This window comes from Neophocaena asiaeorientalis, unplaced genomic scaffold (assembly GCF_003031525.2).
Source record: "Neophocaena asiaeorientalis asiaeorientalis breed wild unplaced genomic scaffold, Neophocaena_asiaeorientalis_V1.1 scaffold45, whole genome shotgun sequence".
NCBI classification, from domain to species: domain Eukaryota; kingdom Metazoa; phylum Chordata; class Mammalia; order Artiodactyla; family Phocoenidae; genus Neophocaena; species Neophocaena asiaeorientalis.
Window position 1 is genome coordinate 12,857,056 of NW_020174642.1, and position 14,374 is coordinate 12,871,429.

The window sequence follows — 14,374 nt, forward strand, 5'->3', positions numbered from 1 at the left end:
AGGCATATTGAGGTCGTCTCTTTCATTTTGATTGGATTTCGGTAGTTTGCTGGTTGTTCAGTTCTCCCATCTCTTTGCTGAGGCTTTTAGAGATTTGCTTTAAGCATGTTCATACATGCTCACTGCAGCATTTTTGTGAAGGCAGCTTTAAAATCCTTGTCAGAGAATCTAGTATCTCTGCCATCTCAGTGTTGGCATTTATTGATTTTCTTTTCTCTTTCATGTTGAGATTCTCCTAGTCTCATTTTTGGTATGGCAAGCGATTTTTGTTTGTATCCTGGAAATTTTGGTTGCAATGTTATGATATTCTGGATCTTATAAAAATCTCCTGTCTTAGCAGGCCTCTACTGACATGGGTGGGGGAACCTTGTTCACAATGGGCTGGGGTGGAGGCCCAGGCACCCCTTGGCTTCGCCGATACCTTGAGCAGAGGGGAGGAGCTCCTCGTTCCTGAGGGGTGGGAGCCCCTCTGATGTGGGCACGTGTGTATGTGCCCACGTCCCCTGTCAGCTTCGCCTGGAGGGCAGTGTTCTCCAGGGGGGGTGGGGGGTGGCTTTTCTTGAGACTTTTTTCCGGTGTTCTTTGGCATTTTTTGGTCGCAGCCTTTTCCAGTGACGAGCCTAGAATAAACAGGAGGGAATCAAAACAAAACACAAAGGTAGCTCACTGCTGTGTCAGCCTTCACACCTCAGGACCCATCTAGGCACCCGCTCTCCACCTTTCCCATTTTTCTTAGGCTTGTTTCATGTTTAACACAGGGTTTAGTTGTCCTCGCAGGAATGTAGGGAAGAATGCATCTGCTTCGTTCTGTCCAGAGCCAGAAGGCCTGGTGCTCCTTGTAGTCACTGCAGTCATCTGTGCCTCTGGATTAATTTTCTTGATCAGCGTCATCAGACGCTGTATATTTTGGGGCCTTTTTTGAAAAACCAAATTTTATATTTGTTCATTTTCACAACTGGTTCTTTTTTTGTAACTTCTGATCTATTCTTTATTATAATTACCTTCTTTCTATTTTCTGTGGATACTTTCTGTTACCTTTCTAACTTCTAAAATTGGATTTTCTATTCACTAGTTTTCTGACTTTATTCCTAGTATAGGCTTTTAAAAGCTCTAAGTTTTCCTGTAAGTTCTATTGTAGCCGATGCTACAAATTTTGGCATGCAGCACTTTTATTATTGTTGAGGTCTCAGGATTTTCTAATTTCATTATGTCATCCCCATCCACTTCTTATTTAGAATCATTTAAAAAGTGTTATGTCCAAGAGAGTTATAGGGTTATCTTTTTGCTAATGATTTCTAATTTAATTGCCTACCGGGTGGAAGGCATGGTCTGTTGATTCCATGTCTTCAAAATTGGTTGAAACTTGCATTATGAGTTAGAACATTGTCAATTTTGGTTTTATTCTCTGAGAGTTTTAGGAGAATGTACATCCTCTAAATGTCAGGTGCAGCTTTACACACACACATGATACGCCACAACTCCCTCCGTGTCCACTGTCCTTGTGTGAACTGTGACGGGGGTGCCACGGCGTCCCCGCCAGATGGGCGGTTTGTTGGTTTGGCCCTGGGGTCGCTCCTCAGATTAACCCCTCGCGGGCTCTGGGGCATCGAGGCACTTCCTCACCATCGTCTCTTGGCTGGATTAGTGGGTAATCTCCTGAATTCTCTCCCGGCTTCCTCTCCTGCCGCTTTTCACCTTCAGCCTGATTTCCACACCAGCAGCCAGATTGCCGGTGTTAAAATATCGTGACTTATCAAAAGCCTCTCACATCCCTGTTTCACGCAGGTTCCACCTGCCCCCTCTTCAAATGGCCTAAAGCACCCTGCCCGCCTGTCCCCACCCTCTCCTGCCGCCCAGCTTCCCGGCAGGAGGGTTCACAGAGGATGCCCGGTGGAGAGCAGGACAGCCCTGCTCCCGGTTGTCCGATGTCTCAGACCTTCCGGTGAAGCCAGGCCCCACGTGGGGGTGCGGATGGCAGTGGGAGCCGCTCACGCCCACGTGCACAAGCGTGTGTCTGCCTGTGTGCGCATGTGTGTCGCTTGCGGCTCGATGGGCTGCTTTTGTCTGGACTGTGCCTGGGAGGGGATGCGCCCTCCTCGGGCTCTGGTCCTTTGAAAGTGATTCGTTGTGGCGGGCTGTGCAGCGAGCCGCTGAACACCCCTGCAGCTGTTGTCACTAAGTGGGTCGCACAGCAAGGGGCGGCCGCAGAGGTGAAGAGGGGAGTCGTGAACCTCACTTTGTCTCCTCTGTCACCCCCCCTTTCCAGCACCAGTTGAGTTTTGAAAAGAGAACGGCAGAGCCTTCCCTCTGAGACTGTCCCCGTCACTCACCACCTCTTGCTCCGCAGGGAGCTGGGTGTCCCGCTGCCTGAAGCTGTGGCTGATGTTGGGAGAAGTGGGTCATGGCGCAAGCGAGTCTGTCACATCGCTCTCCGTGTCGCTGGTCTCGTGGTGCTTCCTCCCAAACCTAGTGCCAGGTCAGGCTATATGTTTAGTAAACGAGTTCCCTTCAGAGGTTTCTAGGGTGATATAAATTTCAAATCGAATGTCTTTTAGTTCATGAACTTCTGGTTTTCTTGCGCTGGCATCAGAAACTGCTGTTGTGCTCTTTCTACTTTGTGAGACTTACTGTGAGGGTAACCCTGTCTGCTGGGACGCCGAGAGCCTCAGGGAGGAGCATGAGATCTCAGTGTTGGTTCAGTTCTCGTCCCCGTAACACTCCTGGCTTGATGCCGGCATTTCTGTCCTGAAGAGTCACCCTTTCCCAAGAGGAGACCTCTGGGTGTCCCTGGGAACAGGAGTACTTGATTGGTGACAAGGGTGCCGTGGCCCTTGAGGCCCTAATGCTCCCTCACAGACGATTCTAATTGTTACCGCTGTTTCCAGCCACTTCCCTGCGCCTCTGACCTGTGGAACCACTCGGTGCCTGCAGGCCCAGCTCTTCCTGGAATAGGGGGCGAACGGCCGGCTTCCGGGTGGCTTCTCCCCTTAGAGGCTGCGGTGTCCGTGTCTCTGCTTCGCTCCTTATTTGCCCCATTTCACCACTTCCCAGCCCCCAGGGCTGTGCTGAGAGCTCTTGCTGGTTCTCCTCGCCCCTCCTGACTTCTTAGTGCTGTGGGTTTGTGCTGTTTTATTTTGTGAGCATCATCGCAGCACAGTTTCTGTAAGGGTGGAGTAAACCCATGTTAACTCTGTGATGTTTAATGCGAGGTCTCTTCCATTGCCCTTTAGGAAGCGCTTTTGAGTGTTTATCGCCTTTGTTCTTTCTGATTGAGTATAATTCACATACCATACAGTTCATACTTTAAAATTGCACGTTTGTAGTTTTTAGCATATTCACAAAGGTGTGCAACCATCACCGCTATCTAATTACACAACGTTCTCATCACCCCCAAAGAAACCCCACACCCATCCCATTACCCTCTCTGCTCAGCCCTAGGAACCGTGCGCCTACTTTCTGTCCCCGTGGGTTTGCCCGATCTGGAGGTTTGCTGTAAACGGGAGCACACAACATGTGGCTTTCCGCGTCTGGCTTCTTTCCCTTCTCATAATGTCTTCAAGGTCCGTCCACGTTGCCGCGCAGGTCAGTACTTCATCCCCTTCTTTGTGGCCGAATAACATCCCGTTATAAGGATGCGCCGCATTTTGTTTATCCACCATCGTCAATTGATGGACGTTGGATTGTTTCCGCTTTTTGACGGTTATGAACAACACTGCTGTGAACATCCATGTACAGGTTTTTCTGTGGACGTGTATTTTCATTCTCTTGGGTATATGCCTAGGAGTGGGGTTGTTGGGTCATATAGGAACTCTGGGTTTAACTTGTGGAGGAACTGCCACCCTGTTTTCCAAAGGGGTTATATCATTTTATATTTCTACCAGCAATGTATGAAGATTCCAGTTTTTCCATATCCTTGCTGACATTTGTTATTTTCTGTTTCTTCTTCTTATTATTATCATTTTCATTATTATTACTACTATTGCCATCCTAAGTGGCTCATTGTGGGTTTTTTTTTTTTTTTTTTTTTTTTTTTTTTTTGTGGTACGCGGGCCTCTCACCACTGTGGCCTCTCCCATTGCGGAGCACAGGCTCCGGACGCGCAGGCTCAGCGGCCATGGCTCACGGGCCCAGCCGCTCTGCGGCATGTGGGATCTTCCCGGACCGGGGCACGAACCCGTGTCCCCTGCATCGGCAGGCGGACTCTCAACCACTGCGCCACCAGGGAAGCCCTCATTGTGGTTTTGACTTGCATTTTTCTAATGCCGAATGATGTTGAGTTACTTTTCCTGTGCTTATTGGTCATTTCTATATCTGCCTTAGAGAAATATATATCAAATCCTTTGTATATTTCTTAATTGTTTTTTATTGTTGAGTTGTAGAAGTTTTATATATAGTCTGAATATTAATCCCTTCTTAGGTATCTGATTTGCCGATATTTTCTGTTATGTCGGTTGTATTTTCACCTTATTAGTGCCCTTTGATGCACAAAAGTCCTTAATTTTGATGAAGTCCAGTTCATCTATTTTTTGGTGTCATATCCATGAAATTATTGCCAAATCCAATGCCATGAAAACTTTTTTTTCCAGTGTTTTCTTCAAGATGTTTATCGTTTTAGCTCTTAAGTCTAGGTCTTTGATCTATTTGAAGTTAATTTTTGCGTGTGGTGTAAGGTAAGGATGCAAGAGCACTCTTTGGTGTGTGCTATCAGTTTTCCTGGCACTGCACGTACAAGGCTTCTTTTTTTTTTTTTGAACTTTATTTATTTATTTTTTTGTGCAGCAGGTTCTCATTAGTCATCTATTTTATTCTTATTAGTGTATACATGTCAATCCCAATCTCCCAGTTCATCACACCACCACCACCATTCCCCACTTTCCCCGCTTGGTGTCCATACGTTTGTTCTCTACATCTGTAAGACTGTTCTTTTCTAATTGGCAAAAGGGAGCCAGACAATCCCTTGTTCTTCCGTTGCTTTCTGATGAGTTCCCACTCGTGACCTTCAGGCCTCTCCGATCCTCCAATCAGTAACACGCTGACCCTTTTCTGCACCAGTGGAGACATCGTCTGCCCCTGTGAAAGAGGGAGGCTTTTGCTCGATGTCACCTTCATGGCGTTTCCTTACATTTCGTATTTTCTCATTTATTTCATTTTGAACCTCAAGGTATTATATGGGTAAGATATTTTAGCTTGAAACAGACTCAGTGTGTAGTTTATCGCGTAAAATGGTTACCTGATTGACATGGAGAAAGGCAGAGAAATTTAACATGGGCTTCTCATTATTTTTGGTGCTCTGCCCTCACAATTCCAAATGTTGGATGCTGTTGTAAAGAGCCTTTTAAGGCATCCCTGACAATAACACCTGGACTTGAAAAACAGCAAAGAGGGTATGTTATGAACATGAGTTCTTGTGCCTGGGGATGAAGTTTCCTGTTTGGGCAACAATGTGAATTCAAAAAGTGAAGAGTCAAGAAACTTAGACCAAGGAGAAAATGATGCACTCTGGAAAAGACTAGGTGGACAGATTGCATGCTGAAATGGAAGGGTTCAAGTGAAATGATTATACCAGCTGTAAAGTAGAAAACCAGCAGCGTGTTTAAGTTAGTATATAGCTTCATAACTTATAAAATCAGTATATGTACATATAAATATGCTAAATATTACAAGCAGAAAGTTGACCGTCTCACTTATATTCTCAAAAGGGTATACAGTTTTACCAGGCACTTCTTCTGGACTGCTCATCTATGCAGTGGAGGCCCCTGCGGGGCGCGTAAGGCAGGTCCCAGGATGAGCTCTCACTGGCATTTCATCACATCCCACGCGTCTCACGCCTGAATCTTAAGAAATGCTTGCTGCTCTGTTGAACGCAAGAAAGCAGTTCTGTTGAAGCTCAGTCCTGACGGACAAGGTCCTAATCCGTAAGCTCATTTGCCCCCCTGTGTTTTGTGTTTCAGGTCGGTGGGCTCCACGACCAAAGTTGGTCCTCCCGTGAATCGCCGGTTCTGGTTGTGATGCTCTAGGTCACAACGAGTGTGAACACACGCTATCTATGGGCCTGCTCTGACTCGTCCAGCCTGCTTATGGGGGAAGGTGAGTGGCTGGGAAGCGGCCCTTGTCTGCTTGTCTGTTTACCAAGAATGTGTAGCAAAGTCAGACTCACCGCGGCACAATGGAATGTGTCCGAAGTGGCACCGTGCTGTATTTTACCCTCTTTAGTCCGTGATATGGTGTCAGCCGGGAGTAGTGCCAGGGAGCGAAGACGAGCCGTGAAAAAGGAAACTTTAAGAAAGGAAGCTGATGCAATAATGTGATCGGACAGGAACATCATTCCTGATCGGCTCTTGAAAAGGCACGCCTAGAATTTGAAGAAGCGGGTTTAAGCTGAGGCAGAAATGTTTCTCCCTGGCTTTTTCCCTTGAGTTTTTGAGGAACGTGGGATGCCTTTGAACTGTGTTCCCCTGTGTGTTCCCTGTTTTCAGGCCTCCGTGGCCTCATTCCACTAGGTGTGGAATCTGAAGAGCTGGCTCTGTGGTCTGCTTGCTTATTGGGTCTGTGAGGGACACTAGCCACACGCAGCGCCCCGTGCTAGCGCTGCAGGAGGCCTGGCCCTGCTGACCGTCCCGCCGTGTGGGTGTGGGTGCAGGAGCCTGTGTGCACGTGTGCAGGGGAGGGTGTGCCGGAGCCTGTGTGTCCTGTGTGCCGCTGTGTGCTCCACCCAGCACCCTGAGGTCCGAGTTCTGCCGGGGCTTCAGGGGTCCCGAGCCTGCAGTATTGCCTGGCCTCGGTGTCTCAGTGTAAATGGAGGCCTCCAAGGTTCCTTGCTCAGCTCTCACGCCTGGTCCTCTCCAGGCCAGTTCTAGTTTATTCACCCGTGCATTTCAGGTTACAAGGGCATTGCCGAAGGCTGAAGAGTGCATTCTAGAGTGCCTTATTCACGCGGGGCTGCAGAGGTGGCCACTGAGAAACTATTTTCAGCTGTGGGAGTTACTAATCCGGGTTCACAACATACACATTGTACAGGTTCCAAGTCAACCTATCTCCCAGGTGGCTGTCAAAGGAACACGTGCATCTTTAAAAAGTCACAAAACTAAATAAGGGGTACAGGGCCCCCTCACCGACTTTATGAAATCTTTCTTCATTCTTCTCCACAGCAGCTTCTCTTCTGCCCTATCCAAATGTTGTCTGTCTGGCTTTGCTTTGCTTTTTTAATTGCAGCTCAGCAGTTTTAATCCTGTGGTGCTTGACCCAATTCCATAAGCTTGCACGCTGTGTTGTTTGGACCTTTGCTTTATGCGGAGGAAGGCTAAAATCATTTCAACCTCCAGGTGTCTATTTGTGTGAATGTCAGTGACAGGTCACTTGGCGGTGGCTCTGGTTTTGGACAGGAGCTGGAAGTAATGGCTCTTTCCACACGGCTGGCACGTCCCGGGCTGTTGTCAAGAGCGAGGCTGGTTATGTAAACCAGAGCCGTCTGACTGGGCTTCTTCGGGACCACGTGGAGGTGTAGGACAGGCCCGGACCACCCCCAGGCCAGGCTGCAGCTCAGCAAAGGCGGGGGCTGAGGGACCCCACCAGGCTCTCTGCCTTTCCCCCCGGCCGCCCAGCCCCGCACCGAGGGCCCCTGCCCTGCCTGTGGGCCTGCCCTCTGCCCGGCCACGTTTGCCAGGTGCCCCTGTGCTCCAAGGCCTGAGTGCCTGACCTTGTGTCGGGCACCGGGCAGGCTGCAGGGGTGATGGGTGGAGTCCAGTGAGACAGAGAAGCCCCAGCCGTGGGCAAGAGAGTGAGCGGCCACTTAGCATGGTGAACACGACCCCCCAAAGCAGGAGGCATAGTGCTCAGCTGTGTGGGTCCCCCCTTTCCGACACCCACGCTGAAACAGCCAGCAGGCACAGCTGGCAAGGCTGTCCTGTCCTGCCCTGGCCTTGTCCCTGCCCCTGGCTGTGGGCTTCTCAGCCCCAGACACCCTGGATGCCGCCATCCTCGGTTCCCCCGACGTCCAGGCTGCACCTTCTGGCCTCCTGTGTGGTACCCGCGCCCTCAGCTCCTTCTCTTCGGCCTGTGACTCTGGTCCTTCGTGCCCCTCTGCTCGCTGTCCCTTCCCTTGTCACTTCTTCAGGGACGCAGCTCCTCCCCCAGCCACCTGCCCCCACGCAGAATCAGGCGGGGGGCCTTGGCGGCTCGTCCACCCGCCGTGACCACCCCAACCCTGGCGGCCTCGTGTGGCCGCTCGCTCTCCTTGTACCACTCCTGCCCCCACCAGACCCAAAGGCCAGTGCCCAGTCCTCCCAGCACCCTCCCAGTGGCCGACAGGGGGCCCTCAGCGGCCTGTGCCCTATGACCGTGAGCGAGCCCGCGTGACAGGGCTGCCTTTTCTGTCCCTAACAGAGCTGTTGCGGGGTCTGGAAGAGCTGACGGCACAGGACATATGGCAGGGCTCCTGGCATCCTCCTCCCCTGCCCAGCCACTGACGCTGGCATCCCCAGGACGCCGGGCCCAGTGGGCACCGATTACAGGCTGCCCAGTGTGGGTGGGAGCGCAGGAAAGGGCCCCTCCTCGTAGGGTTGCCGCTGGCTGGGTCGGTTTGTCACCCTATCCAGAGCCTCGAGCGCGTGTGTCCTTTGACCTTCTGTAAAGAAATACTCTGAGGCAGTAAAAGACGGAGAGTATTGTTAAAACACTGTTTAATATAACAATTCAAAAACCCAGAATATACGGTCCTTGCAGTTGACTCTATCCTTACGCATGAAAATGCGTAAAATTAAATGCATAAAATCTTATGCATAACATGGGATACCATGGGGAATTTGATCACTACTGTGTAGATTTAAATATAGTGACATACAAAAATATTTTGTATATAATGTTAAGTGAGAAAAACAGGACAAACTTGGGTGGTTTGGGCCTATTTTTGTTAAAAAGTATAATGACACACACCTACTGGAAAAAAGTCTGACGAGGTCGACCTCAAAACACCCCACTCTCACTGGTGGTCTTTCTGGGGGATGAAGTTACAGGGCTTTTGCATTATATGCATTTTCCATTTTTTCCTGTAACGAACAGTCAGGCTGATCTGGCAGGTGCCACCCCGGTTGGCGTCACACGGTGCCCCGCGCTCTGCGGGCTCTCCCAGTGGGAGCTCGGCACCACCCGCAGCAAAGCCAGGCTCGTCCTCCCGGACAGCGAGTCCTCTCTGCGCCGGAGTTTCCCCACTACCTGGTAGGTGTTTGACTTTTTCCATTGGTCTGCATCTGATTTCGTGTGAGATGGCGAGAGGTGGAGGTGATAGCACCGTCACAGGGTGACCTCCTGCTGCTTGGTGGCAGTGCCCGCTCTGATCGGGGGGCCAGCTGCGTCCTCCCCATCCTCTCACGGGTCTGGGTCGGTCCTTCCGTCTCGCTGCCCAGACCAGAGCCCCACCGTCGGGCTCACTCCTCTCAGGACGCGCAGTGCTCAGTGCTGTCTAAGCTCCTGCGCACAGCTGGCTTCCAAGGCAGCACCTAGAAGCCCTAGATCACAAGGGAGAGAAAACTGGGGGAAGGAGAGGGTTTGCCGGTGGTGCCCTTTCAGACGCCTCGTCCTGGTGAGGACCCAGCCCCCGAGCGCGCAGACAGCTGACAGGGGCGGCAATGGCTCGGCTCTGCAGAGCTGTGTTTCGATTGACATGGGCCCGAGGTCTCTGCCCCCCTCCTTTTCCAGGCCTGAGCTGTCGTGGCCTATGTCCCGCAGGCACGGCGGTCTGTGCGGTGGCCCCTGTTGGGGGAAGGCGTCATTAAAATGACAGCGCATCCGCCAGGCACACCCCTCCAACGGAACGAGGGGAGCCGGGAGAAAAGTAGGTCACATGTGCCTGGTCCCATGTCACGAGGTCTCCAACCTGAGGCCAATGGGATCTGTAGCCTCCTCTGCTTTAGAACAAAACCACACTCTAATTTTTCTCCTTTAGCATTTTTATCTTCTCTAAAGGGGGAGAGTGACCATCTGTCTGATAGCCACATCCATCCGGCCCTGCCCGACCACACAGAGTGGCTTTGTTCTGAGGTAAGGGGCTGCGGGCCCGGCCGAGGCCACGCGGAGCCCAGACAGCGGGTGTGCAGGGCCATCCAGCTGGGCTGTGCCCGGTGCTGACGGAGCGGGAGCGTGGGGTCCTCACCGAGAGTTCCAGACGTTCCCCTGGTCAGACAACACGGCTCCTCTTTCAGGATCGGGGTCACTGCTGACTCTCCAGTGTTAGTGAGCTATTACGTAGAAAACAAACAGGTCATTTTTCAGCCGTTTGTGCTCCTGGGGCAGGTGTGGGAGTATGATCCTCCCCTCAGAGAGGCTGGTCATCCCCGGGGCCCAGGGCTCTGCTCCCTCTTTGGGACCGGCACCTTCGCTGGGGAATGTCCACCCCTGCGGTGACCAGGTGAGCCGTTGGCATCCACTGGCGTGAAATGCACGTTAGAGTAAGGTCGATGCATGTGTGTTGCAGCATGTGGAGCTTGATGCTAGATGAGAAGTAACACCCTCTGTTGTCCCTGGGAGGCCAGCGAGCACGATTCCTGTGTGAGGAAGCAGGGAAAGGTCCAGTGTTTAAAAGTGTTTGTAAAACTAACGTGAGTTTTGTAGCTTATAAATAACAAAAAAATTTTTTTTACCTGTCCTGTAAGTGAATCAAAGTATTCCATTAGTTCAGGGTGTCTGATGAAGATATTTTGCAGGTAATGAGTAGAATATAAAATGTTTGCAATATCTGCCGTGGGCTGGCCGCTGGTGCGCATTTAGACAAACTATATGCTCTTGTTAGGATGTCCTGGGAAAAAAATGTTTCCAGAGTGGTTTGCCAGAAACCAAAGTTGTATGGTATTTGATTTAGTGTGTTCTACTGGAGAAAAGGGTCTTGCTTTTCAGAAATAAAATATTTAAAATATGTATCTTAGCTGGCTTTCCAGGACACATAGGTCTATAGCCAAGTCCATAGAAGTGAATGTGGACGCTGTAGGTGATTAATTCCCCCACATTTGAGATGTAAAAACAACAGTTGCACCCTTGGTAACAAAATAAGATTTTCCCTTGTAGAAATATTAGGCATTGAGGGTGATACCCAATTCCTTCCAACTGCAGCCTTTGAAAGAGTCTCGTGAACTATATCTAAAGGGCTCTTTACCCATTTTGCAATCTTGAAGAAAGGGAAATTTTTCTACTATTTCCTTTTTTTTTTTTTTTTTTTTTTTTTGGGGATGGGCCCAGCCGCTCTGCGGCATGTGGGATCTTCCCGGACCGGGGCACGAACCTGCGTCCCCTGCATCGGCAGGCGGACTCTCAACCACTGCACCACCAGGGAAGCCCTACTATTTCCTTAAGATAGGGCAGGAATTTTCAATCTTTCTTGTATTTATGATTCTAAACGCTTCCTTTGTGCCTGGGAAAGTGCCCAGTATTTCAATGCAGTTTTCACATTGTCTCCTTTTCCTGTTCCACCTGTACGTCCTCACGGCTGGGACGATGGCTTGGTCATCGTGTGGGTAGCAGGTTCATGTGCGTTCATGTAAAGTATGCCCCATAATTGGCTCTGGGGGGCAACAAGACCTGGAAGTAAACCTGCACCCCAGCCAGTGTTAGGAGCACTGACTTGCCCTTTTTTACCAGCGGAATAGAAGATTGTTTTTCCAGAAACAACACAATCTCAGAGGAAGGTGCCCTAAGCAGAGGGCCAGTCTCTGTCCCTGGCCCCCCCGGCCCCCCTCGCAGGCTCCTGATGGCCAGCAGCTCGACCTTGTGCTTCACGTTGGCCTGGGCCGGTCTCTGACGGACATTCTTGGCTTTCGGTCTGGCCTCGTCTGGGGACCAAAAGGACTGCGGGAGGAGCTGGGCCGCCTTCTGCACGCATACCCCGGGCCACCCCGCCAGTGCCCCACTGTCTCTGCGAGGCCCCCTCTCTGTGGAAGGAGGCACAGAAAGCCACCGCTGTGAAGGGCACGTCGCCGGGCCCAGCAGCTTCAGGAAGGTTTGGGGTCCTGCGTGCCCCCGGGGCTGGAGCCTTTGAAGAGCCGTCTTGTCTCTGGCCGAGGGGGGGCGTCAGAGATCGGGGTCTGAGGACGGGCAGCCCGTCCGGGTGGAGCCGGTGCTCCAGGCGGACCCCTGGGAAGGGCCCGGCTCCTTCTCCGGGGCATGCCCGTGCCGCTCTAGGGGACGGTGCCCGTCACTGCTTCTCCGAGAGGGTCCTAACCCCCGCCACCAGCTGAGAACCTTCTGGAGAGGCAGTCTTGTCTACCCCCACCCGACCACCTGAGTCAGGAGCTCTGGGCTGAGCCTGGTTCTGTGATCCACAGAACCTCCCTGGGGACGCTGGTGCCCGTGAGTGTGAGAGCCGCAGGCGGCGCCACGCAGGAGCCAATGGGCAGACGGCGGTCGGCGGTGTTGGTGCCCGCGGCTGGGTGGGCGCGGGGAAGGTCACAGCCGAGCCGTGTGTGTCCTGTTCCCCGCGTGTGACCTGGCAGCGGAGTCTCTTGTCCTGAGGGAAACGGGGTCTGTTCCCTGTGTGCCCTTCCCGCATGGAGACCCCACTGCTAACAGTCTTGCCTGCAGCACGGAAACCAGAGGAGACGTGGCCGCCCCTGCTGCCCAGGCCGAGCCCCAGGCGGTGGCCGGCGGCAGGAGGATGGGAGGGACAGCCCTGGGCCTCCGGGGACTCGGGGACCGGTGGGGGCAGGGCCGAGGCTGGGCTCACTCCCCAAGCGGGCAGCCCCCGCCCCGAGGGGGGGTATCGTTAAGAACAATCCAGAAGAAGGCAAGAAAGGAGAGGGAAAGAAACCTGTATAAAAACACACCGCCGGGCAGGAGTAAGGAGGCCGGTGATGGATGTCGGTGGAGGAGACTGGTCTGGAGGGAGGTGGGTCTGTTTTGTTTGCTTTAACAGAAGTGGTAGAACAGAAAGACTATTCAGTAAATGGTGTTGGGTCCATCAGCTATCTATTAAAAAAAGCTGAACACCAAGTCAGAACTTGACCTCACATGAAACAGATGCCTCTGCACCAAGATGATGAGCTGAAGGACTCAGACAGGACGTGTGGCAACTTGGAAACGGCCTTTTCCGGGGACGGGCACCCCACAGGCGCTGGGCCCAGGAGGCACCGAGGGCCTTGCTCCAAACGGGAGGCCGATGCCCCGTGACAGAAGGGTCAGTCTCGCGTGACCGTGTTTGCACCCTGAAGTCCCACTCAGGGCGGGGAGGAGCGACAGGGCACCCACCTGCCTTGCTTAGAGCTCAGACACCCCCAGGGACCTTGGTGGGAGGGGGGCTGCCCCCAAAGTGCGCCCTGGGCACTAAGCAAGCTCTCCAGCTGGGGCTGAGCCGTGATGCAGAGTTGTTCCTTGTCCTGAGTTGGTGGTCACACCTCCCGGTAAGTGTGGGTGTGAAATCAAGCTGTGATTTAAGCTTTGCGTGTTTTACAGCCTCTAAATCGTACCGCTTTTAAAGTCAAGCTGAGACGCACACACGTGCTGTGATGTTTATGCAAAAGGTCACGTGTGTCCCTAGGAAATGCTCAGGACAGGGCCCAACAACAGCGACCCCCCCCAGGGGCGGGGTTCAGTCTGCTCTGAGGCAGTTGTTTCCCAGCCCCTGGGATCCTGTGTCCCTGTCACCCTCGCACCTCGAGGTTTAAATTGCCACAGAGCCTCCCGAGTGGCATCTGGGGGCCCGTGGGTGGCCGGACAGCTGGTGTCAGCTGGTGACACCCTCGGCTCCAGAGGTCCCTGCCTCAGACTGGGCTGGGCAGGCAGGGAAGGGGCAGGGCCCTGTCCCCAGACTGTGTCCGCAGCCTGCCTCCGGGACAGCCACCTGGCCTGGCCTCCAGAAGCATGGCGAGCTGACCGCCCGGGCCCAGAGCATCACCACTGTCCCCGTCCCCCAAGCTCAGCCCCCAGTCAGCAAGGGCCCGGCGCCGGTGCTGAGGAAATGGGCGAGGGGTGCCGGGACGCGGAGGCAGTGCCCACAGGCTTCACAGGCCGCGCCCTGTCGGGACCCTCGGGGGGGGGCGGGGTTGGCTCCGGCAGCTCGGTCGAGTCCTCTGTCCTGTTCAGCTCAGGTCCTGCTGCCCCCAGCCCTTGTCTCGCGAAGCTCGTGTGACCCACTTCTTCCCTGCCAAGGTCGGGAGCTAGAGCCCGCTTGGGTGCTGTGCGGGTTACCTGCGCCGTGTCTGTACTTGGCTTTACACATCGCCTTTGTGTTTGGGAGGTGGGAACAGGGAGCCCCATCCCGTGCACGCGCCCGCCTGTGCTCCCCCAGCACAGCTCAGAGAGCACGCCAGGCCTTGCAGGGAGTGAACCTCGCAGGGCTTGCGGGATTAACGGGCCATCAGAGGATGGAAGTCCAGGGGATTAAATACATCAGAGC

The 14,374-nt window shown here is 53.0% G+C and overlaps 1 protein-coding gene across 4 annotated transcripts in view; it reads left to right on the forward strand.

The window, feature by feature from the left end:
• Positions 1-14,374, forward strand: part of PCBP3 (poly(rC) binding protein 3) — a 174,045-nt gene that overhangs the window by 114,276 nt on the left and 45,395 nt on the right. For 2 of the 4 annotated variants that reach the window (XM_024758314.1, XM_024758313.1), the window contains exons 3-4: positions 5,952-6,087; positions 9,058-9,213. In XM_024758314.1, the coding sequence (XP_024614082.1) occupies positions 6,078-6,087; positions 9,058-9,213 (166 nt within the window). In that variant the 5' untranslated portion in view covers positions 5,952-6,077. Of the gene's footprint in view, positions 1-5,951; positions 6,088-9,057; positions 9,214-9,940; positions 10,036-14,374 lie in introns of those variants that run through there. The other 2 variants (XM_024758316.1, XM_024758315.1) reach the window with 2 other exon arrangements.